The sequence below is a fragment of the Bombus affinis genome, chromosome 1 (genome assembly GCF_024516045.1).
Source record: "Bombus affinis isolate iyBomAffi1 chromosome 1, iyBomAffi1.2, whole genome shotgun sequence".
Lineage (NCBI taxonomy): Eukaryota > Metazoa > Arthropoda > Insecta > Hymenoptera > Apidae > Bombus > Bombus affinis.
The window spans coordinates 7449675-7474866 of record NC_066344.1 but is presented as its reverse complement, the minus strand read 5'-3'; the positions used below and the strand labels follow the sequence as shown (position 1 = coordinate 7474866).

Sequence of the window (25192 nt, the reverse complement as noted above, 5' to 3'; positions counted from 1 at the left end):
GGATCGCTTTAATCCGTCTCCAGCCCCGTTTCGCTGCTAGCTTTCATGCCCCTCCACCTTTCTATTGACAAACAAAAATCGTGCAACCACCAACACTTTCGTTCTTCTTGAGACTACCAGCCAAGGAATTAACCCGACCAGACGGTATTCAAACTTTTCCTTGCGTTCAATTCTTCGCACGATTAAATAAATATAATTAAAGTTCTTTGAGTACCATGTTCAATATGTTGAGAGCGGAAAGGAAGGTTTTGTTACACGACTCAAATATATACTTGAGAATAATTCAAGAACGTTAGAAAGAATTTAGTATTCAAAAAAGTATCGACGATTCTCGAGTAACATATTAGAAAACAGAATTCGACACTTACCATAATCTCAATAGAAATGCTTTAACGTTCTGCTTTTTGTCACTATTCCTGTATAACTTTCAACGTTGAATATCCTCTAAATAATAGTAAGAAGATATCCCTCAGCAAAGACACTGTCCTCGAAGAATTCATCGAAGTGATGGTAAGCAGGAAGATTGGTTCGATACCTATCGGATAGCACAGGTTCGCGTCGTCCTCTTCCACTCGAATCCGTATTTATTGAATTTACGGGCTGTTCTCATGCACGGTAATGATACGTTCACAGCCTCACGGAATAGTTAGTCACGCGTTTCCCTGAACCGTCGATCGATTCGATAAGCCAAACCGATTTTTCCGTGACTACATTCGTGATCGCACGAAGGGACACGGAGTCTAATTGGATAGTATAAGTAACAGTGTCAAGGCATAGAGGACGATGGAATAGCATAGACGTGAGTGATTTAGGTTCGTTAAAAGGCACTTCCATTAAATGTAGAGAGAAAACTATAATTTACATCAAAATTTACGTCCCCTGCAAAAAGCTTGTACATGAAATATCACATTAGCTTGTCAATTCCTAACATGATCGACACTTGAGAGACAAATCGAGGAACCACCTGTTTGAATATTTACGATCCATAACTCCAGACCACCGCAAACAAGTGTCAACTGCCTAAGAAACCGTAACTAGCCTTTCGAAAGGAGAATTCCAAAACGAACCAGGAAACCATGGAAGTGCGGAGAATTCAACCTAACCCAAGACATTCCACGTTTAACCTCCGAAACAGAGACCGCAAACGTTGAAATAGCGTTTGCGCGTGCGTCACCACGATTTCCATAGAAAATTCTCTTATAGGCAGCGTGTGGAGTCGCTCGCAATTAACCTCCAGGATCGTTTGTCGAGTAAACGAGTCACCGTAACTGTGACACGTGGATTTACAATTCGATCGTAACTGTCGGCCACCGCTACGCCACTGCCCACTCTCTTAGAAGAAACGCATTAGCAGTATTGTAAGCCTGGATGTTACTGGTCAAATAGCGTGTTTGAAATCGCAACAGACCATCCTATGTGTACTTAAAACCGCAGCCGTTCGTGCGGACTGGGTTAAAGGAGTGAAGACCTCGATTTTCTCGAATTTGTCCAATTTTTAATCTTTTCATAAGTGTGCTTTCCTTCTGATTTTCTTTTTTTTCTAATCTTCTCCTTTTTATATTTTTATCGTTGATACAAAAGTAGGGTGCTCTGTAGAGAATGTGCATCATCTTGGATTCGGCTTCTAGTGACGTACGCGATGCTCCAGTTTGTGGTTTGCTAGAATCGAGGGTACTGGAGTTTCGTAGAAAACTGATTAGCTCGATTAGAGTATCATACTGAAACTGGTACTGGTTAGACAGTTATTTACGCGTTATTAACAGTGCAGATCTGCTGAGTTCAGTGCTGAGTATTTAAATTAATATGCAGGGAAAAAACAATGAAAGGAAACGCAACACCTGGTAGAAGAGTGCATAGTTCTCAGGTCGTGACAACGATAAAAACTTTTACGTAATTGCGATATTGTCGTGGAATGTATGCAAATTAGTATCATCTTCGTAGAGAAATTTGCCAACGACGATGTCAGGACAATGGTCCATTAGCATCGAAAGATATATGAATTATTCTTGGATATTTTTAGAATTGTTATCGAGGAGATAAGTAGCACGAACAACATTCGTTTATGTTAGTTTATTCTATCTGTAATTTCTTTCTCCTTTTTACGATATATAAGAGAAAATTATAGAAAGTGAAAGTAAAATTCAATCAGCGGTTGCTAACATGGTCAACTGATATTTCTACAAATGAAATGCGAAATACGAAACCATCGTGGGATTCATAAGTGGAGCATCAAGTTCAAAGAATTACGACCTATTAAACCTCGCATATCTGTCTATAGCTAAAATTTAAGGCCAATATACATACTTATTATGTTCTAACGTTGTATGCACATCGTTTCAGATATTCGTTTCCTCGTTAGTAAACGGTACTGCGCGTTTCCATGTTAATTTCACTCCTATACTTACGTATAACGTGTAACTACACTTTAGCATGAATATTCCCAATTCAAAGCAATTCGAGTGCTTCGCGTTAAAAAAGATATAACAAAATTGTATCGTTTTTGATAGTTGTCGAATGGTATACGCAATATAGTTTCGATAAGGCTACCGCGTTTGTGCAACCTGTCGTTCGACATCAACTCATTTAAAATTCCGATAAGAGGGCATTCATGTCCCATTGACACGTCGATTGTCGGGCGAAACGCTCCGTCGAGCTCTTAATATGCCTGTAGCGACCAATCAACATACAAATCTCCGCATTGAAATCACAGACAGTTCGATAAGTAGAAGCAGAACTCCGTGTTCTGACCAATGTACTTCACCTATGCCAGTCGAGCATGCAATAACATCATGCTGCACACGCCAACTATGTATACATATTGTATGTTGAACAGTCGACGAAGTATATAGACGTTCGTTGTTTCTCAGAAATCACAAAATATGGGATTAATTCATGAACCAGTTCTACTCTTGTTTGTTCAAGCAATAGCAGAGTTTCTAAGTTCACGTCCAAGCACATAAATGGAAAAGATACACGATACACCATTTTCCATTATTCTATAGCCTCGTACGATATTTCCCATAGAAGCAATTTCCTTTATTACCTATCATTAACTTAATCAACTACGATCACTAAAGAGTCCGATTGGCATTTCCAGACGCACTTCCCAAATTCCTCTATCTCCAACGTCTCGACCCTAGTTCCCAAAAACTTCACTCTTGCCCTATCGATCTACACACACAAATACAAATTCACTACGATCTAAAGTACCGCCATTTGAAGAAATCAGCGTTCCACCATCGATATCCAGAGACCTGAAAGGATCCCCCTAATCTCGAAATCTTGAATAACGACAGGGGTGCTTAACAATCCGGCGAAACAGAGTCAAAGCAACCGAAGCGAAAAAAAGTAGAGAAAGAACACTATAGAAAAGGATGTAATACATGGAAGGAAAACGAGCGAACGGTAGGAAAAGAGATGCTCGACTATCTGATACGATCTTGGAAGTAGGTCGACAAACTGCAGTTCTAGATCTTGGTCCCGCGGGGAAAAGCGAGATAGCAACGAGGGACGTTTCGCCGAACCCGTTACTCGTTACCATCGAACACGAGGGTGGCTGGGAGACGCGGGAGGGACGATCAGAGCCCGATGGTAGGAGCTTGGCTAAAAGGATTGATGCACGTCCATAACTCATGCAGAAATGCGGTCAGGTGCACAACTGGATCGGCCAACAGATCCCCCGCGATCCTATCGTCGTGCAATCTCCGGACTTCGTGACTCCCTCTCGAGCGATATGCGATATGCGACGAGGTGCCAGCTGCACGGATAGTTTTGAGTTTAAACCGCTATCGTGTGCCGACTAATTGTTAGGAGAGTTTGATGCGGATTATTAAGTAGTTAGGATATGAGGATTGAAAGGAATTTCATTTGTGATGAGATTTTAAAGATTTGATTAATTGTGCTAGGTATAGGTACTGATGCGATGGATGATCGTTCATTAACTACGTTTCAAAAAGTTTTGAAAATTTTATTTAAGTGGTGAGTTAGATGCACACGAACAAATTGCAGTTGCAAACGAAGATATCTGACATATGATAAATAGTAGATGTAGACAGATGAAATAAACATAAGTTGTAAACAAAGAGAATATGCAAATAAAGAAGTATAGGCAAAAGAAAGTGCGAATAAATAAAAGGATTGCGAACAAATGCACCGCAATCTCGCAAGGACACGTGGCGTATTTCAGAACTTTCGCCACTTCACCCTCAATCTTCACGAGATCGAGGCGTGTTCTTCGTGCAAGCACGATCCAATTTTTCCGGTTCTAGCCACGCGACAGGTTTCGCCCACAGAATCTAGGAAGCAGCTGATAGAAGTGAAAATCCTCGACCTTGGACCAATAAATCGCGACAACCGGTAATTAACAGAGGCGCTCTGCTATCGCTGCAACGTTGATACGGTAAATGATACCTCTCCTAGTTAGACTGTCCATTTGACACACAGCTTTCTTTCATTAACGAACAAGTTCCATTAATGCGTGACAATTTGCGCCAGGTGGATTTTTCAGTGGAATAGAAAATGTGGGACAAGTTTTTTCTGTACTATGGTAACTTTTAGAGGAGTTGAACGTTTTTCATCGACGCTTGGATGATTTGTTTTTCTTACTGATTAATTGCTGAAAGCGTCCTCCTACCGGTATTAAGAGTCTCAATCAATAAACAGCTGTATAAATATCTTGGATTCGACAGATTGAACTTTGTATTCATCAACTAGAAGCCACTTATCATTCTGCTATTTATTAAACATGTTTATCAAAGGGATTTAACTAACTTTGTTAACGAGTAAAGATGTTTCGTTATATTGGACATATATCCGTGGAAACAAAATTCCCAACAATTCATCAATCAAGTAATAAGTATGTCACTTTGCATAAGAAACATGAAATCACGTACATCAGAACTTATTATCTCGGATGTATATTAATTATCGCCGCGTTTCAATTAACCTCAAGAGAAAACTGTTCTCTCTACGTCATTGAATTTGATCAACTATTTCGTAAAATACTTTACGGACCATCTAGGCAAGTTGAACTTGAATAAAAAAGATATATATACATATTCATGTGAAAATTCAGAGATTAGCTTCTCACGCATTTTTCATTCTTTTATCTTTTATTTAGGGTCTGCTTCGAAACTTCTTTTCCGAGTGATCGATCATCCGCTACATACGTAAGACAGACATCCAACAATTAACACGATATTCAAAGCAGACTTAATCTAAGTAAAAGGAAATAGAAAGTAAAAAATACGTGTGAAAATTCAGAGTTTCACACAAGATCCGTGTTTTGTCGTCGTACGATCAATAAATAATCTGCAGCCTGTATCCGCGAAGTAATCCGCCATCGATAGATTGGCCTACCGCTATGTCAACGTCGGTTTTGCGCTTTCCCACTGAGACTACGCCGCGCGCCGCCACACTACCAGAAAAAAGGTGACAAACGAGGAAAAACGCTAATGAATCCCGCGTAACCGGTACGTTGATTTATGGGGATCGTGTTCCGCTCAGGGGATCATTATGACACTGTTAGCTTTCGTCGGCGAATTCCAACGGCGCGGCGCCTGGTACTCGCGACTTTCCTCTTCGCTACTGCAGAATATAGACGACCGGTAATAATGGACACGCGTAAAGACCAGAAACTTTCGCAACCCCGACGACCTTCCGCGTACCCGTTTCGGGGATGCATCAGGTGAAAACGCACCATCGTGTTCGATTGTCTCCGATGATCGTGGGAAACGTTCGATCGTGGATCCTGAGCTGGTTGGTTTGTTCTGTTATACCTTCAGTATATGTAGAAATAAGTAGCTAGTAATGAGGTAATGATAATTGATGGCTGATTTTGTTGATTTCACTTTTATCCATCTACTTGAATTTGTGCCGTGGGACAAATAATTCAGATAAATGGAGTTCGTTGATTCTTCCTACTGCCTATTAACTTTCGTTTACGTAATAGGAATTCACGTTGAAGTCAATAGATTCGATTAACTGGATTTAATCGGGCATTGATTAAATTTTTGGTCGTCTTTTTTTGCGTTAAAAGATTCTTGTAACTTTATGGAACATCAAGGAAATGTCGTATCAAACTGCATACCAAAGTATTATATCAAAGTATTCTCGCACTATTTTTGCATTTACTTATTCTCACAACTCTCTCCTAAAGAATCTTTTAAAAATGCATGGGAAAACTGCCGGTTCGAACATTATTTATGTATATTGATGGAATATTTGCGCGTTCCAGACCTGATATTTGAAATTTCGCGTAAAGTCATTCCCATTCGCCATGAGAAAACGCCGTCACGAGGCATTAATTGCATGTATTTTACATTCACGACGCATGTTATTAAGCAGAACATCGCTGTTCGGAATTCTTTCGTAATGATTGTCTCGCGATTCGAACTCATCTCCGATTTTCCGCATAATTCCGACCGTGGATGCCACAGAATTCCTCTCGATGACACGCGAAACTAATTCTTCTATCTAATTCCTACCATTTATTCTCACATGTTTTCTCAACTCTATTGGAAACACTGCTTTCTTGAAGAAGACGTAAATATTATTTTTTTAGCCCTTCGATCTTGTAGATATTCGCTATTCACCTTGTGCAACATCCAATGTTTTCTGAGCTCTTAAATCGATCTTAATAGAATCCTAACAAGGTCGAAAGATTTCAGCAAAACACAGCTCTGACGAGGCCATTCACCTCGAATTTCCCATTTCCGCGCGCATGAAACGGCTGAGTAGATATCGAAAGATAGAAGGACGTTTCTCAAGAGGAGAGCCCCGGGGCGGAATATCGTTTCTTCTCTCTGCTGCTCGTCCGGTTGCACGGGGCATCATAAAGCCGCACGATTGACGATACCGCAATAGGCTGCCGTGGCTATCGTACGTGATATGTTTTACGAGCTGGGTAGCATGCGAACGCGGCCAAACGAGCGGCCGATTCGAGAGGAAGAGGACCTTGCTTCGCGAATCCTACTCGGCCACATCCTTTACGATCGCCTTTCGATTCCTCCGACCCGCTGACAATCGACCAGAAGGCTTAGAGCTCGTCCCGATCGAAACGGTTCTTAATCGCGATCGACCGGTCAGAAAAAAACGCGTCCAGGGCGTTTACGGTCGCGGCACGGCTCGCTGCCAGGGTATCGTGCTCGTTTGCCGGCTTGGTACTAAATAATTCATCGGCCTGCTGCCGCTTTTGGAACGAAGCTTATGGGGTGGAAGCTGTTTTGTTGCTCGTTTAGATGTTCATCGGGCGGAAGGATCGAATTGCGTTTGTAAAGCTTGTGGCCCGCGATTTTCAGCGAAGTTCAGCGTAGTGGATAGCTGAATCGAGGTTCCGATAGTGCCATTTAAAACAATAAAATTTAAAAAAAAAATGAAGATGGAGCATCCAAAACTCGAAAGAAATTTATGTGATTTTAATCGGTTAAGTCTTCCAAAATTAATAGCAAGAACAGATGTTTCGAGGTAGCTTTTACAAAGATTGCTTCTGGGTTGTTGAAACTTTCCCGAAGATCTATCGAGACCCATTGTGAGTATGTGAATAGAAGTCATGATTTTACTAATTGTGGAAAAGGAATGAAGAAAGAAAATGTTGAAACCCTCGATAATTTTCCCGTTAAATATTCTCTCTACTCTATCCAAGATATTCGTATTCTCAATCACAGCTCACGAATTCGATATAGTCGAGCTGCCCAAAGCTCGCCAGGGAAACCGCAATTTTCGAAGTGGTCATCAAAGAATCGTTGCGAAATGAAAAAGTCGCATCGGCTGCCAGAGATACGTAAAATATCGCCATACCGTACATCGATTCTCGATCAGGAAATTGCACGGCAGGCTATTGGAGTTGCTTCAATAGCGGGCAGAATTGGCAGAGATCCTAGGGTCTCGATCGATCGGAGAGCCGCGGCGGCTCGGTTAAACGGCACGGCAAGGATAGCAATAAAATAAATTGGCTTTATGCTCGATTCTTATCAATGAAATATGCACTTTCTCCGAACAATAGACATATTATGTAATGTGAAATATATTCAGTTTCCTCATGTTGCACGCTTTCCTCGATACGCCGCGATAATGGACGATCGTTATTCAAAATTCTATTCCCCGACGCGTTAAGTGGCGCATGATTTACCGCCTTTCCCGTTCCACCGGGCCTTTATTCACCTACTCGCAACACTGCGTGAACACCGTTTTAATGCCGTGCATCGATACGATCGAAAATTCGCCCAGCTCGCTCGCGGCGGCGAAAGAATTCGCCTGGAGAGAAAGGGCGACACCTGTTTCTCCATTTCGATTATTTATCGCACCTCGGTACGGGCCGGACTAGAGACAATCTGCGCGTCGTTCGTCAGCTTAATTACAAGCGATTAGTAAATACAATGTGTACATGGTGTGAAATCGCGAGATAATAACTCGCGATTTCGACAGAGAAGAATAGAAGGTAGCGCGCGGAACATGGAAATTAATTTCTACGAACGTTTGTACGTAGGCAGAGTTTCACCTTTGGGAATTTATGCAAACAACGCGGTCGACGTACGGACATTGTGACAGAGTTTTCGTGGAAATATTAATGACACCATTAAAGTCAGTCGGTGAAGCAGCAAGCTTTCTAACGATCGACGTTGCTAGACGCGTGGTCGAAGTATCATACAAATTTCACGAACTCTGAGCCACGTGAAGAGGATGTCGAACGAGGAAGGTCCTCGTTAGTCCTTCGAGACGATGGATTGATTGAAAATCCCGATAAGGCCGGTCGTTTATCAGCGTAATTGAATTATCGAGCAACAAGCACGGTAATTACCAACGATAGCCATTTTTCAACTGGATTCCGATTAGCCTCGGCCCAGTGGGCTAATTAGAAAAAACGTCGCGCCCTCGGTTAATTAATAACCGCGTCACGATTTGTCTCGCGGGACGGGCCATGTTCTGACGTCTAGGAAATTCGTAGTTGAAGCACGATATTCAAGTCGCGATTTTGCACCTTGTCCGTGATTACGGTGGGCGTGTCGTCGATGTCGCGGCCATGGAAAATTATAATTATTACGGAAACCGTCGTCGATCATGTTCGTCCGGCTGGAAAGCTCGTTCCTCGCCGAGTGGATTAATGAATCGCCGTTATTATTCCACGGTGATTGCCGAGAAAAGCGGTCATCGCAATATATCCTTGATTTCGAGCGTAACGCGTGAAAGATACGGATGGCGATGCTGCATAGCGAGTACTTATCGAATATCGGAAATCGATTATCGAAGTATCACGTTGGAATTATTATTTCCTATCTAGTAGCTTGTAACGAAATATGTCTTTATTTCTGGATATATTCTACAGTCTGCTTGTACATAGTTTTCTTATCGCGGGATACAAAGATATTAGATAATTCGTTAGGAGTAATAGAACTCGTTACAACCGGGTTTCGTAAAAAGCAAATAGGAAACTTAGTAGAAAGATGGCAAAAATGTTAAAAATAAAGGAAAATACACCGATGATTAATTACCGGTACAGATACTTGTTCCTTTTCACCTAATGAACACTCCCATTCATAATTCACCCGACACTTGACATTTTACAGATATGGCACGATTTACTTTCCTTTATAACGTAAATAGTTAACCAGTGTCAACTTCATTCTGCTAGCGTGAAGTTAATTTGTCATTGCGTGACGATGCAAACGAGACTGTACATACTAAAAAATCCCAGTCATTTATTGCATAACTTAATGGTCCGTTCATTTCGCGAAACAACAAATTTGTCATCCAAATAATCAAAAGTAAGCCAGCTACGTAATTACCTGGGCAAACGGGCGAGGTAGAGTAGAAACGACGACACTTCCTTAACAGACAGGGTCTCCCTTCTGGTCGGCTCGTCCTCGAACTCGAGAACGGGTCTGCCGTAGGCATCCGTGCAACCTGTAACACAGAAGTTCGAAAAATTAATTACCCCTTGAAATCGTTCGTGCAACCCATAAACACATTGGTGGCTTAACGATGTGCTTCGAGATGGGTCGAATTTACCGTATCGATTAAAGACTTTCCTCTCTACTCTTCGCGGCACAATGAACACACACACACATACACACACCGAGGCACTGGTGACTGAAAAATACATAGCAAGGAACGCAGGACGCATTCGCGAGCCAATCCACGAACCGATCGTCCCGCATTAACGGCGTAATAAAAGTCGGTAACAGCATTTGATTACAGACCGTGGTCCGATTCGGGCTGGCACCACGGTCGATCGTAATCGAGAACTGGCGTATAAGTTATTAAATGATCGGCTTTTAGCCGTGCCTATCTGCGCCACCCGGAGTAGGTCATCTTCCGGTAAAATCTTGACTGCTTGACTGCTGACTCTGTATATCGATGAAAATGTAATAGCCAAACACGGGCCGAGATCGAATCGTTGGTATAACCAACGACAAATGAAATAGAGGACGTCGTAAAATCTTATTGTCTTAATCGTGGAATCGGATATCGATACATAAGGACGCTATCCGCCGTCGATCGGATCGTTCGATTGACGCACGACCGATGTTACCAACGATCTTGTCGTTGTTCACCGATTAGACTCGATATATGAGCGATACAATCTTAGATGGTTCAACCACGTTCTTCCTTAGAGTTGGTTTCGCTTTCGTTACTCGATGACAACAATTGCGATCGATATGGAAGTAAGAGTTAGATGGAGATTCGATCTTTCTGTAATCCTCTAATTTCTATATTTTAGTTTTGCCCGCATTTTAGCAAGCGAAAGTTATTTTCAATGTTTTAAAATGGTGTCCGACGTAGTATTGAATCGAGAAATCACGCATTTCAGTAAGCATTTGGTCGTGTTTTGTCCTTTGAGATATTTGTTAACATTAAAGGATAGAAATGGATCGAAAACAATAAAAATAATTCGATATTAATAAGTTTCGGCGTAGAATGTACGAATTTCTGATGGAATGATTCTTTATCTTCTTATTGAAAAGAAGAAACCGGAGAAGCTTAACTTGTCTCTTTTGGAAAGCTGACTGACATGCGTGATCACGTGCCTCTGACGCGTGCCGTTACGAATGAACACACGAGCAACAGCTCGAAATCTGCCCGAGGGTGATCGCTCAGGGCGTTAATGATAATTCATAGTGGCGTAAGTTATACAAGCGATTACATGGCAAGGCGATGATAATGCCCAATGCCAGTGGGCAAACTCGTGTACGCTTGCGAATTCCCGGGTTACCAGTGTTAATACACTTTTGACATGTAACACGTGTTGTACAGTATACAATTCCTTTGATGAACGAATAGCAAGCTTGGGCTTATAAAGATGAAACTTTTCTAGTTTGGAAATTCGATTCGTTGATTACCTAAAGACAAATTTTCTTCGATCAATTTCGGAAGAAAGAAATTTCCTGCGATGTAGAAAAATAACTTTAAAGTTTTGTAACAAATTGAAAAATACTTCTTCGTTTGAAGCATCGATATAAAAAAAGTGGAATTTTTAAATTTCTTTAGTATATATATATTAGGTTGTTCGAAAAGTTTCTCCCGTTTTATAAGGAAATTATAGACGCACAATGTTTCTTGTTTTATATTAGTTCGTTGAATTATGCACGAACATAATAATAGAGATAAAACGAAATGGATGATACTTAATTCAATAAAATAACATAAAACAGAGATTGTTTTTCATTTATTATCACCTTATGAAACGAAAGAAACTTTTCAGACAACCTAATACTAAAGCTTTATATTGCTGTTGCTTATGCTACGTAATACACACATTCACCCTCAAAATTATCCTAGAATATTTCATCTTTCTACGATTGAACTTCTTTGACATTCGTATCATTAAGTCTTCCTTATTGCTGAAAATCACGAAACGCGTCTCCAGAAACACGACATCAGTCTCCATAAAGGCGCAACTACCTGTTTCTACATTAGCACAAACGATCACGTTCTTCCGGACATTTCTCAGAAATAATGTTACGTATCTAAGCGTTTCCACGAAAAAGAAAAAAGTCTGGCTCACGAACACTGTCCAAGTGCGATGTGTGAAAACGCTCGTGGTGCTCCTCGTGACATAAAGACGATGTCGGCCTCCTTGGGCTGCAGGCAGTCCTAGAGCGTACCTTAACGTCTTCATCGAGCGGTGAAACCGCTCCGCGCTCGTAGTAGGCTCGGTAATCGATCGGTTATGGTAATCCGAGCGGCTGCGCCGGATCGTTAAAAAAGGTCGCGGCGGGCAGCGCGATCTTGCATTTCCTTGCTTCGAGAAATCACGTCGACTAGCACCGTTCTCGATGTTTACGACACGATTAACCGTGCCCGTTTCTTCCCTCGGTCGCTTCCCGATTTTCTATGCAGCCTTCGGCGACCGTTCACGTATTTCCGTGGAAACGTGCGCCCATTTGCGTTCGCAGTCGTTCGCTAGGATTCAGAAAGGAAGGAGGACGGTAGATGGACGTTTATCGAAGGAATTTTGCGTTCAGACAAAACCTCCGGAGGGTTGACGAGTGAGATGAAGCGAATTAGAATGGATAATGGAGAGAAGTCGTGGGTTGGATGTTACGAGGTGAAAGCATATTAACGGAGATCAAACTTTTGGGACACTGAGGTTCTCTCTTAATGAAAACCTTTCAGACTTGCTGTAATCCCTTAGAGTTTGAGAGAGGATTTAACCCTCTTGGCCAATGAATTTATAGATCCTTCTGTTCTTCTAAAACACACAGATTTTATGAACTTTGGCCATTACATTTAATACGAAAATCGTTAAAACCATAGTTCAGAACTGTTTTTGGAGAATCTAACGATATTTTCCGAAGCATTTTTGTGGTGGTTCTTTATAAAAAAAAAAAAAAAAAAAAATTAAGAAATGGTCCTGAGTACATAAACAAGTCATCGCAACGTGAAATTATTTTCCACCGAAAAAATCACTTTCACTACGACAGATTCTCTAACGACCGATCACGGTATCTGGCCGAACATGTCGGCGACCCCTGCGAAATGACTTCATCGCTTTCGATTCCCACGAAACAGACTAAAATGCCAGTTGCGCCCCTCCAAAACAATTCCCTCGGCAAGTTTCCCCCGATGGTACTCGAGGCCTACGAAATTCCAGCGCTTTCTACCCGGCTTCGACGCCGTATCCCGAGATCGAGTTACAATAATAACCGTTCCACGACGACGGAGGCGCATATATCGTGGACCGACGCGGCGTGGCGCGCATTCTGCCTCTACAAATCGTCGCTCGTCCATCATCATCGCATTACCCCCTCGATAAAGATTGAACGAACCGGGCCCGAGTACTCGGCTTTTAGCGTAAATCAAGCGTACTTATGCTCACGACGCGCGTCCACTCCACCTCGCGAACCGCCGCCACGCCGACAGGAATCCGCTTGATCCGCTATCCTTTTCACATGCCAAGTAATAAGCAAGTCAGGGAGAATAACGAATAAACATAACGAAGATGAAGAAAACCAAGAAGAAGAAAATGACGACGATGATAATGAAGAAAGAAGGAGAAGAAGAATAAGAAGAAGAAGAAGAAGAATAGGAGGAGGAGATGCAGATGCAAAAAAAGGGTTGCAAGAGAGGGGAGCGTCGAGAAGATCGCGAGTAGCCGCGAGGCGGACGATGCGTACCGCCGCGACTCGTGAGAAAGATGAACGATAGTCGGATGGATACGTCAATACGCGTACGCCATTAGCCGTGTTGCTTTTTGGATTTATTGCCGCCCCGTAGATCCCCGATTTCTAATTGCACGCTCGCGATTCATCTCCCCTTCCCCCTCCCCCACCTTCGTTCATTTTCTACCTCTCTATGGATCCACGTTTCTTTTTCATATAGCTCGCCAGTTCCCATCGCTATAACGCGAGTACACTGTGACTGTGAGCACGATCGATTTCTATTAAAATGAAAACGTCGAGCGCCGTGAAAAGGGGCTGCAGGGCGTAGCGGAACGTGTAATTCACCGACACCCGGTTGAATTATTGGCGTCGATCGAGCCAGATGCTCGCTGATCGCTCGCTAACAGAGAAAGATCTAGCCAGGAGAGAGGCTTCTTCCTCCTCTTCTTCGTCTTCTTCTTCGTACGTTTCTTCCTCTTCTTCTTCTTCTTCTACTATTTCGTAGAACGAAGCAAAGTCGTGTCCCGTCGTTTCGACCGCGACCACGCTACGGATTAATACCTCGATGCGCTAGCGAGCCGCTAATCGCTTAATTAGTCGCGCCTCGCCGTTGCTGCGGACGCGAGGATCCAGGCGCGTTACGATCGCAGTCGCGCGACTCTCGCTCGTCCATCGTAACCGACGATCCACACGCGCTACCAGGGATTCCTCAAGCGGCTCGGTTTAACGGTAATTTGAATAACCGAGCCAGGAAATCGATGTGCTTTCGCCAGAAAAAATCCATGGGATCTAGCGGATAGAATGTACGCGAGGTTTAATAAGTTGGTTTCTTTCAGCATCCTGGTGTTTTTCCTTTTTTAAGCTCGATGGCGGATTCTTTGACGAGACGAATGTGCGCACGGGTTAACTAACGGTTAGAAATGCGCCGATATCGTTACTTTGAACCGCGCTTAGGTAAAGTAATATAAAATCAATCAATAAATAAATTCATCTAATTCAGCTAATATCGTACCTCTGCACGCTATAATTATAAGAAGACTGCGACTGTTTCTACAATTTCATACTCTTAATCGAAGAAATGGAATTTAGGCAAAGATTTGTTTTAACCACAAAACCGTTTTACAAGCGTGAATCTGTTATTTTCTTGAATTAAAACATGCTTTTGAATTGCCAAATTATCCTTAACTAGTCGAGTCATTTGTATTTTAGTACTACTTGTTGAACCTTATTTATCCTGAAAGACTACTATTTGCAGACGACACCTATGATTTCAAGAAGAAACAAATCAACGCAAGACCGATTGTTTGAAAGCTCGTTCCCTGTTACATTCGTCGCGACATTGAAAATCATCTTCGATATTTTTCTCGAGGCACCGTTATTATCCCTATTACCAATTCATCGACATTGCCATTCATGCGTCGCAACTTGAAAACGCCCCCGAGTACAAATATTCAGTTTCATCGTGTCGAAGAAATTGATTTTAATTGAAGACGGACTAATAGACGAAGGAAACTAAACGGGGAGAAAGAGAAAGGAAGATCGTTTCCATCGGAAAGAGGGGGCTTCGTCCAAGCACGCTGATAAGTAAAATTATCGCGGTGCTCGCGCGAGCGTGCGCTCAAGTTGACCCTGCGCTGGCTCTATCGGCCACGACTTGGCTGCGGATTAACACTCGTTAGCTCGCTCGAGAGTCGCTATAATCGCTTAATTAGTCGTTGAACGGCACCAATACGCGCACCTCTCTCCGAATAATCGATTCCCCTGTACGTTTCTCATGGCGAATCGCGACGAAGATTTCACCACTCGCTAATGCCGACCCTGAATGCCAGATCTGCAATTATAATCACACCGCAACGGACAGGTAGCTTGGATCATGTTTCCTTCCATTCGCCCGATCGCTTCGACAGCCAAGTCGATGAATTTTGAAAATTGATAGGTGAAATTTGACGATATCATATGGAGGATATTTCTATCCTTCTCCTTCTTCGTCTTTTTCTCCTTTCGTTTCATTTTATCAGTTTTTTTTTTATTTATTATCTAGAGGTTAGTTTTAAGAGTCTGTTATTAAAAGTTTGGATTAGACAAAAGGAAGCTGCGCATGGTTTGACTGGTTGGATTCTGGGATAGCAAATAAAGGATTTCTCCTTTTTAGTTCTGCTGTTGTACGATTGATTTCTTCTGTTCTTATGGTTTTCGGAAGTAACAGCCACTTTCACGCGATTGCCTGGAGCTCCAGGCGTCAGCTATTTGGACGCTGGAATCAGAAGAAGTCTAATCACAGATTAGTGGTCTAGCGAACGAGGGATTTCTCTCTGGATCGTTCGTTCGTCAAAGAATTCTAATCTAGGCTTATAATCTAAATACTAGATTATATATAGATTATAGATATAGATTACATTAATATTAAATTTTATATAGATTATGGATATTATATTTCTAAATAATCATCGAATCGAACATCGAATTTTCTCTTTTCGTTATTAAAAAAATCCAAATCTTGTAAAACACTCTGACGATCTGTTGGCAAACAAGCCTGCTAACGCAGACTCGGAATCCATGGAATCTTCGCAATCTTCTCGTGTTTTACACCGCGCTAGAATTTTTCTAATACGTTCACGTTAAACGATTTCACGGAAATTGCTCGCGCGTATCCCGGATCAGATTCGCGCGAGTGAACGAACGTATTAAGCGTTGATTAATACCCAGGGGAACATCTTATTTGTGGAAAGTCTTCGCACAAAGGCCAACTCGTGTTCACTACTTAGGCCAGAATATTCGCGGTAATGCGATAAAAAACGTTCGACCCCTATTAACCTTCGATCTTTCACCTTTCGACAGACTATCGACTTCTGCGTACCGCTCGTCGATCATGCGCGACGTGCAAAGCACGAACGGCGCCTCGCAATGCCGCTTTTTCCGTGTTTCGTACACACGGAAATATGATACATCCTGTCGCTCGATGATTGCCTAGAAATTACCTCGCGGGAACTTTACCCGAAATTGATATTAATATAATTTTCGCGAACATTGCGTTTTTGTAGAATATTCTATCGTGGAAAGCGAATAAAACCAATCTTCGTCCACAGATCTAGTGAATGAGTATAGCCACAGTTTATCAGTGAAAGGGTTAAGATCCCACGGCCTTCGAGAGACTTTACAGTAGGCCCCGCACGCCAACAATGTACGCTTCGCAAGAAACAGAAAATCGTAAATAATAGCGATCGTGTATGTACCTTACACACGCAAACCTCATGTCCCAAAACGACTTCCATAAATCTTCCAGTGTCTCTAAAAAGAAAAAAGGAAAAGTAAGCTGTACCACTGTATCACTGTACCAGAATCCCAATTCTTATCAAGTCAGTTTCCCCAGCGAGCTGGCAATTTTCTATCGAAACTTTCCATTGGTTTCCACTGTGGAACACATTCTAACGGCTGACCCCTTCGCGCATCGCGACGCCAAAATGACGCGGGACCACGCCCTGACTTTATCCGTCGATCGTTCTGGATGGATTTGTTGGGAACGCGTTACCGAGTGGCTCGTTAAACGCGTAACGATCGGTGCACGCAACGACTAAAACCGCGAGAAGAAAAACTGCATCGGAACGGAAAAGAAAGACGAAATACGAAGAACCTGGGAAACTCGAAGATATCATTAACTTTGGCGAAACGAACGGCAGGAAGATGAAAACCCGCGGAAAGGAGAGGCAATTTGCTGGAAGGTTCGCGGCGCGAGATGAAATTGTGGGCGGCAGCCGTTTGAAACATTAGACTTAGGAAGAAGTAATTTGTCGACGACCTGGATAGCTCAATCGGCCGGGTCAATCGTCCGGCAAATCGAGGATCCGGATTCGAATTCCTTCTTAACCAATCGATTCCTGGATCTCTCGCGATTCTTAGAAATCCGATCGACGTTCAAGACGAGCACTACTTTTTCCATTTTGTAATTTAAAGTTTCTTTGAATATGAATCAATTGAGTACTGAAAATTCTAATCTTTCTATAAAGCGATGATTCTTTGAAAAGAGCATTGGTTAGATCGATGTTAATTGAAGCAAATATTCGAAACGAATTGGAAGATTTCAAATACGATAAAGTCCAGAATGAAAAATACCTAAATACGAAGAGTACAGAGAAAGAACGCGATAAGTCACATTTTCTATTACAGTCCTATTCTACAGAAAAGTGGCTTAAAATTCTTAACCCTGTTAAAGTTTTTAGTCGTTTTATATTGAAAATTTAATCACGAGGTGACAATAAAATTAAAAAAACCTTGTGATCTTCACATATAAGAGTCCTTGATAAATCGAACTTTGATAAATAAACTGATCGAACATCGCTAAAATTTGTCAATCTCGATTTTAACAAGAATAAGTAGTTCAACGATATATCAGCATGGTTTATTTATAGACATATGTACGTAACGTAGTCTCAATTAAGAGCGAATTCCAGTGAATCGTCGCGTCACAGGAGACGCGAAAAGATAAGAAGCGAAGAAAGGCAAAGATCAAAGAAGAAGAAGCGACTGGAGACGAGTTCGCACGGGTCGAGCGTGTGCCACTAGAAGCATGGCGGAAAACTTTCTCAGAAATCCTCATCTCGATCTCGTCTGAAAGTATTCCATACGTTCATACGTACATAGACGCTCGTTCGGTCGCTCGCCAGTGTGGTCTAGAATGCGCGCGGCGAGTTCGTGCGTGGCTAATACGCTCGATCCAATCGGCTGGGTGATAACCATAATCACGTAGCGGCTTGGTGTACCGAACGTGTCCGTACAGACTGCGTGGATCGCGCCTCTGACGATCTTGGGCTTCGTGCTTGATACCAGGTTCTGTCGATCCTATATGGCTTTTGTTTGAGAAACTCGTCAGAATTAGTTTTGTGATTAGTTTCTCTATACTGTGAGAATATTGGCTGGAGATTTTATTGCTCTTATTGCAAACGCTGGAGAAATACGTTGTAAATTTCGATAATATTGGTATTTCCATATGACCGCAAAACCTTAATACTAGAAAAACGAAATGTATATAGAACAAGATAAAAAGATGCTTCATTGAAAAAAAAGGATATACAACGTTGCATATATTTCAAGCATTAACAAAAATCCAAATTAACGTTTCGAGTCTAGAGATAATTAGATTCCTATAAAATTCTATCTTTCGTATCTCCAACTCTATTCATTTCTATTCCAAGCAATGCTTCGATTTATTTATTTCTCGTTATTATCTCTTACTGAAAGAAAATGCACATAGATGCTAGGATATTGGAAAGCCAAGATTGGAGCAATGGAAGAGACGCAGCTTGAATGAAACGAACGAAGACCCGCCTTTCTCCGTTTCCTCGAGAGTTCGCCAGCTTTTTCGCATTCAGACGTCCCGTTCCTAGTCGTTGCTATCGACGTAGCCCCTGTGGCGGGTCTCACGCCCGCGCGATCCTCGTTATTTACGAGTAGAAACGGAGGGTCGAGGGCGGACCAGACTGTCCGACGCAGAACGGGATCAAACTACTAATTGGTGAGCGAATTTTAATCGGGGAACGCGCCACTCTCGACGCAGAGCAAGGCGCCTCAATGGATTCAACTATGGGAAAGCGCGTGTTCTACATTTTGTGTACATATAACAGCCTATATGGGATTCCCACTGGTGATAGCTGATGCTTTTTGTTCCGCTTTGTTAGAACAATCGAGAATAGGAGAAGTTGTGCGAACATTTCTTTTGGTTTCCAGTGGATATTTGAATGATTAATGATTCGTAATAATCTTCTGCTATGGGAAATCATTACTATTATTTGAGAACCGAAATGATAAATATTATAGCTCTTATAGAAGACAGGATAGATCTTAATAATAGCGATGAGAATGAATTTTTGCAAGTTTCTTCGTATTCCTATCGATGAAACGAACTGTTTATCGTTTCGTACGTCATTAAATTTTATGATTTCTTCAAAGTTACTTACACTTTCGATTTTACGGAGTATTGCTCCATTCACTGATTTCAATTTCACTTGAAAGCTTCTATATAGAAGCCTTTGACGTGCCTCAGTGTGGAAAAAAGATTGCCTGTCGAACGATGGAAAGAGCAGTTCGACGTTCGAAATTTTCAATCTTCTCGAAACACCGGCAGACGGTCGATTATTTTTCAGACATCGCCACGATTTTCCGAGGAAACGAGATCGCTCTGGCGTTTCGAGGAACTGCTCGTTCCAGAAGCGAAGATCAGTGATAAGAGCAACCGATAACGGGTCTTCGGCGGGTGGGCGTACATTGCGCTCGTAGCAGCGATCGAAAGTATCTCTTGCAGTTATATTGATCGTTGATCGAGAGTCGGATCGTGGCTGCTCGATATTCCACTCTCCGAGCGACTTACTGAAGTAGAAAGAAAAACGATATCGGAGGCGTAACGGAAAAATTCCTCGGAAGAGGATCGAAGAAAAATATCGCAATGAGGAGAACGAAGACGATGTAGTCGATTTTCTGAGACGTTGGAAACGCAATGATATATTTAAACAATAAACACTTCAAACAAAATATGACCTTATAGAATATAATTTCTCTATAAGACACAATGTTTGCACTACAATTTTATTGAAAAATATGACGTTGTAAAAGCTTCCAGTCATGATATATTGATATGTACATTGAAAACGAAATCTTAGAAATGAGTACAAGTAAAGCGGAACGAAGTAGTTTCCAAACAAACTAACCAATGCTCGTTCGTATGCTCGCGCTTATCGGCGCAATTAACGCTGCGAATAAGTCATTGCGAGGTAATCGAGCTTCGAGAGTTGTCGCGACGCGAAGATCCGATAGTCAGATAATTATCCAGCTGGCTGGAGATACCACGATGGTATCGATATCGATTCGAACGTTCCAATCGTCGGAACTCGTTCCATCTGTTTTTGCACTTTGTGTGTCATTGAAATGCTTTGGAGCGTAGTTGGGTGTATCACCCGAGCCGAAGCTTGATTTAAGATCCTTTGGCTGCAATTCAACGACTCTTGAACTACGAGGTTGTAAGTAGATGTTAAAACGTATGGAGAGATTCAGGAGCAGGAATGGAATTGGGTTTAGGATAATTGAAATTGCTTCGTAGTGTTGCTTGACTTTTTCGTACAACTAAATTATTCTAATTAATTAGAACAACGATATATACTGCTCATTTCTATTATAAAAATATTCCGTTTTTCTGTACGCAATACCTGGTTTCCAGAATTGAACAGAATTTATTGTTTCCAGAAAATTGTACGATGATATGATATACCATATACCAGTCGTTTAGAAGCAACAATGAAATTGAAAAGAATGTAGAAACACCGAAGCTAATGAATTTGATATCAGAAATATTCATATCCCACTTAAATAACCGATATTAGCATTGTTATGGTACATACAATATTCTTGATTATATAAAAGAGAAAAGCAGATGCCAATTTAATGGCGAATCGCATCTTGTATTGTATTTCTTTACCACAGTTCAATTACCATAACTTAAATCTACACGAATGCAAGGCGATATACCAATAAGAAGAATCATTACAGAAGTATGACAACGAAATGGAAGAGCAGTCGTAACCGGTACCAGATTAGAAACCCGACAGAAAGGAATTTATACTCGATCGTTTCACCTCCGTCACGCTCGATCCGCGATCAACGTGCTTCCGATCGTGGGTCAGCTGCGTCCTTTCAATTTATTAACCCGACATGAATCGTTCGCGGACGCTAATTGCACCGGCTGATACCAAAGCGTCGCGTTGCGCTGCGCCGCGCCGGCAACCAGTAAACGTTTGCCACGCAAACGCGGCGTGTCTCGCCGGGACGCACGTAGCAATTACGTCGCGCGGATTATTCGTCGCCAAGCAGCTCGTAAACGTCCAACGCGGAAACTGATTCCCGACTGCAGCTTGGAGAAAATCGAAAAAGTGATTCGAGAATTTACGACAGCGTGCGGCTACGATGGTGCGTGGAGATGACGAATATAAGTAGCGTGCTATTCGTTTGAATTGTTTAGATAAGTTACTTGTTTTTTGGAGTACTCGTGACACTACGATGCTAATCAAGAGTTAAAAAATGCATTTATTATAAGATAAGAGAGTTAAATAGGTTTCTTTGAGAGCAATCTATATGTCAATGACTCATAATGTCTTTGCCAAATGTTAACAAAGGAGAGAGATGTTAGTCATTGAACCAAGCATCGAAAGTGCACGTTTATATTTGCGTACTTACACGAACGGGCCACCAGTACCGTAATGTATATTTCTTGGAACACTCGTGATCTTAAAGATAGACATCTCATCAGCTGATCGCGAGTGTTTACGACCACGGTCGCTGACCCTAGGACCGGTTATTCATTTCACGCTATTCTCCAAGCATATGTATTTAAAGAAATCAATTCTGCGAATTGGCTAGTATAGGCGTTAAAAAGTCAATATTTAAAAGTCTCTTGCCGCCATAGATATTCAGTGAAAAAACGTGGGAGACACCCAAGGTGTGAAAACTAGTGACAAGAAAAAAAAAAATTTGCGTTATAATATTTCCTGAAATGATCAAGAAGTAAAAAATACGATAAATGTAAAATAAGAATTTCCAATGAATAAGATTGTTGAAATTATAAAATTCGGAAATTAAAATGAGATTTCTATGTAGAATATGTATTATTGATATAGAAGCTGCCTCATTAGGCAGTTCCAGGCTGACGATTTCATCTTTCATCTCGCCGCCGATTAGAGAGATCGGCCGGCCGACAATAAGTCCCGTAACGAGGCAATAAGACGATCGCCATGGCCGTGATCGTCTGATTAATAGAATCCTCGATCGCACGATAATTCGCCGTTTGATTAATTCACCGATTATTCTGCGATCGTTTCGCTGCAAAACACCAGGTTCGATCCGATTGATCGGCGCGCTGTATCACGCCACTGATTGATCAGATAATAATTTCTCGAGCGTTTAGAGAGGTCGAGCCACTCGAGAGTTCGACGCCTCTCGACGCTTCCTCGAGAAACGTGAATAATTGAACGAAAGCGCGTACACGACAACGCGTGATTAATTAGGCGATAGTTCTATGTTTCAGTAACCATGACGGGGTCAGTTTGAATTCAAGGATCAGGTGAATGAATAAGGTTCGATATAAGATTCTATGAAGTCTATTCAGAGACCGTTTTCATACCATCGAAGAAGTAGAAATAAGATTTGTATTTTACTAACTAGGATGTCTGATCGAGTAGATGATTATAATCGATACAGCTTCATCATACTGAAACTTTCGAAACATCATTTTAAACGTCTTAATGGTTCTAGAATAAAAACAGACGATCGATTTTATTTAAGAAAAATTATAGAAGATAATATTCGATAGAAGTATGTCAAAGCAGAAAACTAACAATAAACGATTCTTTATAAATCAAGTATCAAACAAATGTAATCGTATCAAAATTTATATTGTTGTTTCAAACCCTTTGGAACTTGCCACTTCCAACTGTTAATCTTCAAAATTCACGTTTCCATCTTTACCATTTCACCCTTCTTCACTCTATTACTTCCTAAAATTATGGATCATCGATCAAAAACTTAATTTTAAGCAGATGGTAAAATTGCAACTTTCTCGATCCGCGGTTCCCATAAAAGCAATTAGCAGCGTAGAAAATCCACGCGACGAATAATAGCGGTCGATACGGGCGAGGCGCATCGATCGTCTGGCGAAGAATTATCGATTGGCCTCGGCGAAATCTTAGCCTGACAACGGCTTGGGATCTGGGTCGTACCCTGAATTCTGGCTGCGTGCACGATATCCCGGAGCTTTTGCTCTGCGCGTAATTGCTCACGTAGCCGAAGCGTGCGCCACCTAAAACGACGCCCGAATCCGTGTGATTATCGAGTATCGAAAATTACAATGTTCCGTTTCAGTCGTGCATTTACCGGTTTTAATCATAAGCTTATTATTCCGCGATTGGGCTCCATCTTTTCGCTTCTTCTTGGTTTTTTCGATTGGTATAAGTACGACGATGCAATGTATTTTCGGGCCGAGTTCTTGGACATTTTGTACGATGATTTGCTAACTAGCGATCTTACCGAATTGACAAATGAGCTGTAGGTTATAGACCTTGGCTATACTAATTATTTTTATAATTTCAGATGGAGTAGAAGAAACAAGCGGTTTCATCAGTATTTATAATTATAAACAAATTGATTGTTATATTCAATACGAAATTACAGAATTGTACTTGTTCTATTGCCAAACTTGTTAATATTATGCAAGATAGTTTATCAACACTGGCAGCTCGTAATTTATATCTTTTCTTACAAAGCTTTGCTAGTAATATATTTCACGATTATATTAGAATACTCTTCAATATAATAGAATACTCTTCAATCTCTTGTGTCTACATTCTGTGATTAAGTTCTTGATTTTAATTTTAAGATATTAATTAAGTGACTCGCTGTTAACAGATAACGGTGTTAATTTAATGATTCATTCTAAACTTTTGTAATATTTGTCATAATCAAACATAGCAAAGAGCTTCCCATATATCTTCGATTAAAAAGTGCATTCGCATCCAATAATAAATTGACCGGTAACGAGCCACAACTAATAACGAACAGGCCGTGAAAAGGTCTTTAATTATCGCTGTCCACGGTCAGTACAATGAACAAAGTACCGCAAACCGTGCATAGGTAATTAGTCTAATGCCCGTTTGTTGCATAAAAGCGGTCATTATCATAACTCGTCGTTATCCGCAAAGGGAACGTAAATTTTCGTCGATCCCCGCGTCTGATAAATTATCGCGACCAGCGGATTTTTTCGAAGGTGTCGCGGACTATGTGGTTCACCCACGCGAGATGCCACGAAGACTTGACTGAAAGATACCAGGAATGTCTTTCGGTACGATTCATGCTGGTTAGCATTGCGAGGCGAAACATTCCATTGAACAGTCGCGGTTTGATCGCGCAGAGGATGATTAACACCAGGTATCGTACCATACATTCATCATTTTCTTTTCTGCAACTCTTTCCATTGAAAGAAAAGGAATTTTAGATTAAATATAATTCTCAAGTATAGTAAGTTTGTTTCCCAAAGCGTAAAGAATATTTCAATATTTCGAGATTGAAAAAAAGAAAACTGTGGAATTAATACTTCTGTCGATTTTACTTTGCAATTGGGGAAAAATAATCACAATATCACCCTTTACGTTATATTTCATAATTCAATGCCCATTATATCTAATTTTATTCAAGCTAAAATCGAAGATTTTGCTCTCTACTGTCTTTGAATTCGAAGCAGCGATAGCGGAAGCCATTCTCCAGGAAAGGGTAGGACCAGGTCTGCTCCACTAGCTCGAGCACGGATCAAGCTAAATCATCTAATTCATGCTCGAGCACACGAGCGCGTAATTTAGCCGAAGGAGCTTACACGTGAAAGCGATCGGCTCTTTACGCTCGCTCGTTCGACAATAAAGATGTTTGCGAAGCCGTTGACCCGGCGACTTCGATAATCTTCCGACGAACCCCGCTCTGCATGATATTCTATCGTTACTCGAAAAGTTCACGGATAACCAACGACTTAGCACACGCCTGAGACTTATACACTTTCGGTAGAACAGTGA

General features: G+C 41.4%; 1 protein-coding gene across 5 annotated transcripts in view; it reads right to left on the bottom strand.

Annotated features, from left to right (window-relative positions):
- Positions 1-25192, bottom strand: part of LOC126919906 (uncharacterized) — a 303683-nt gene that overhangs the window by 92543 nt on the left and 185948 nt on the right. For all 5 annotated transcript variants that reach the window (XM_050729613.1, XM_050729590.1, XM_050729594.1 and 2 more), the window contains exon 7: positions 9783-9900. In XM_050729613.1, the coding sequence (XP_050585570.1) occupies positions 9783-9900 (118 nt within the window). The remainder of the gene's footprint in view (positions 1-9782; positions 9901-25192) is intronic.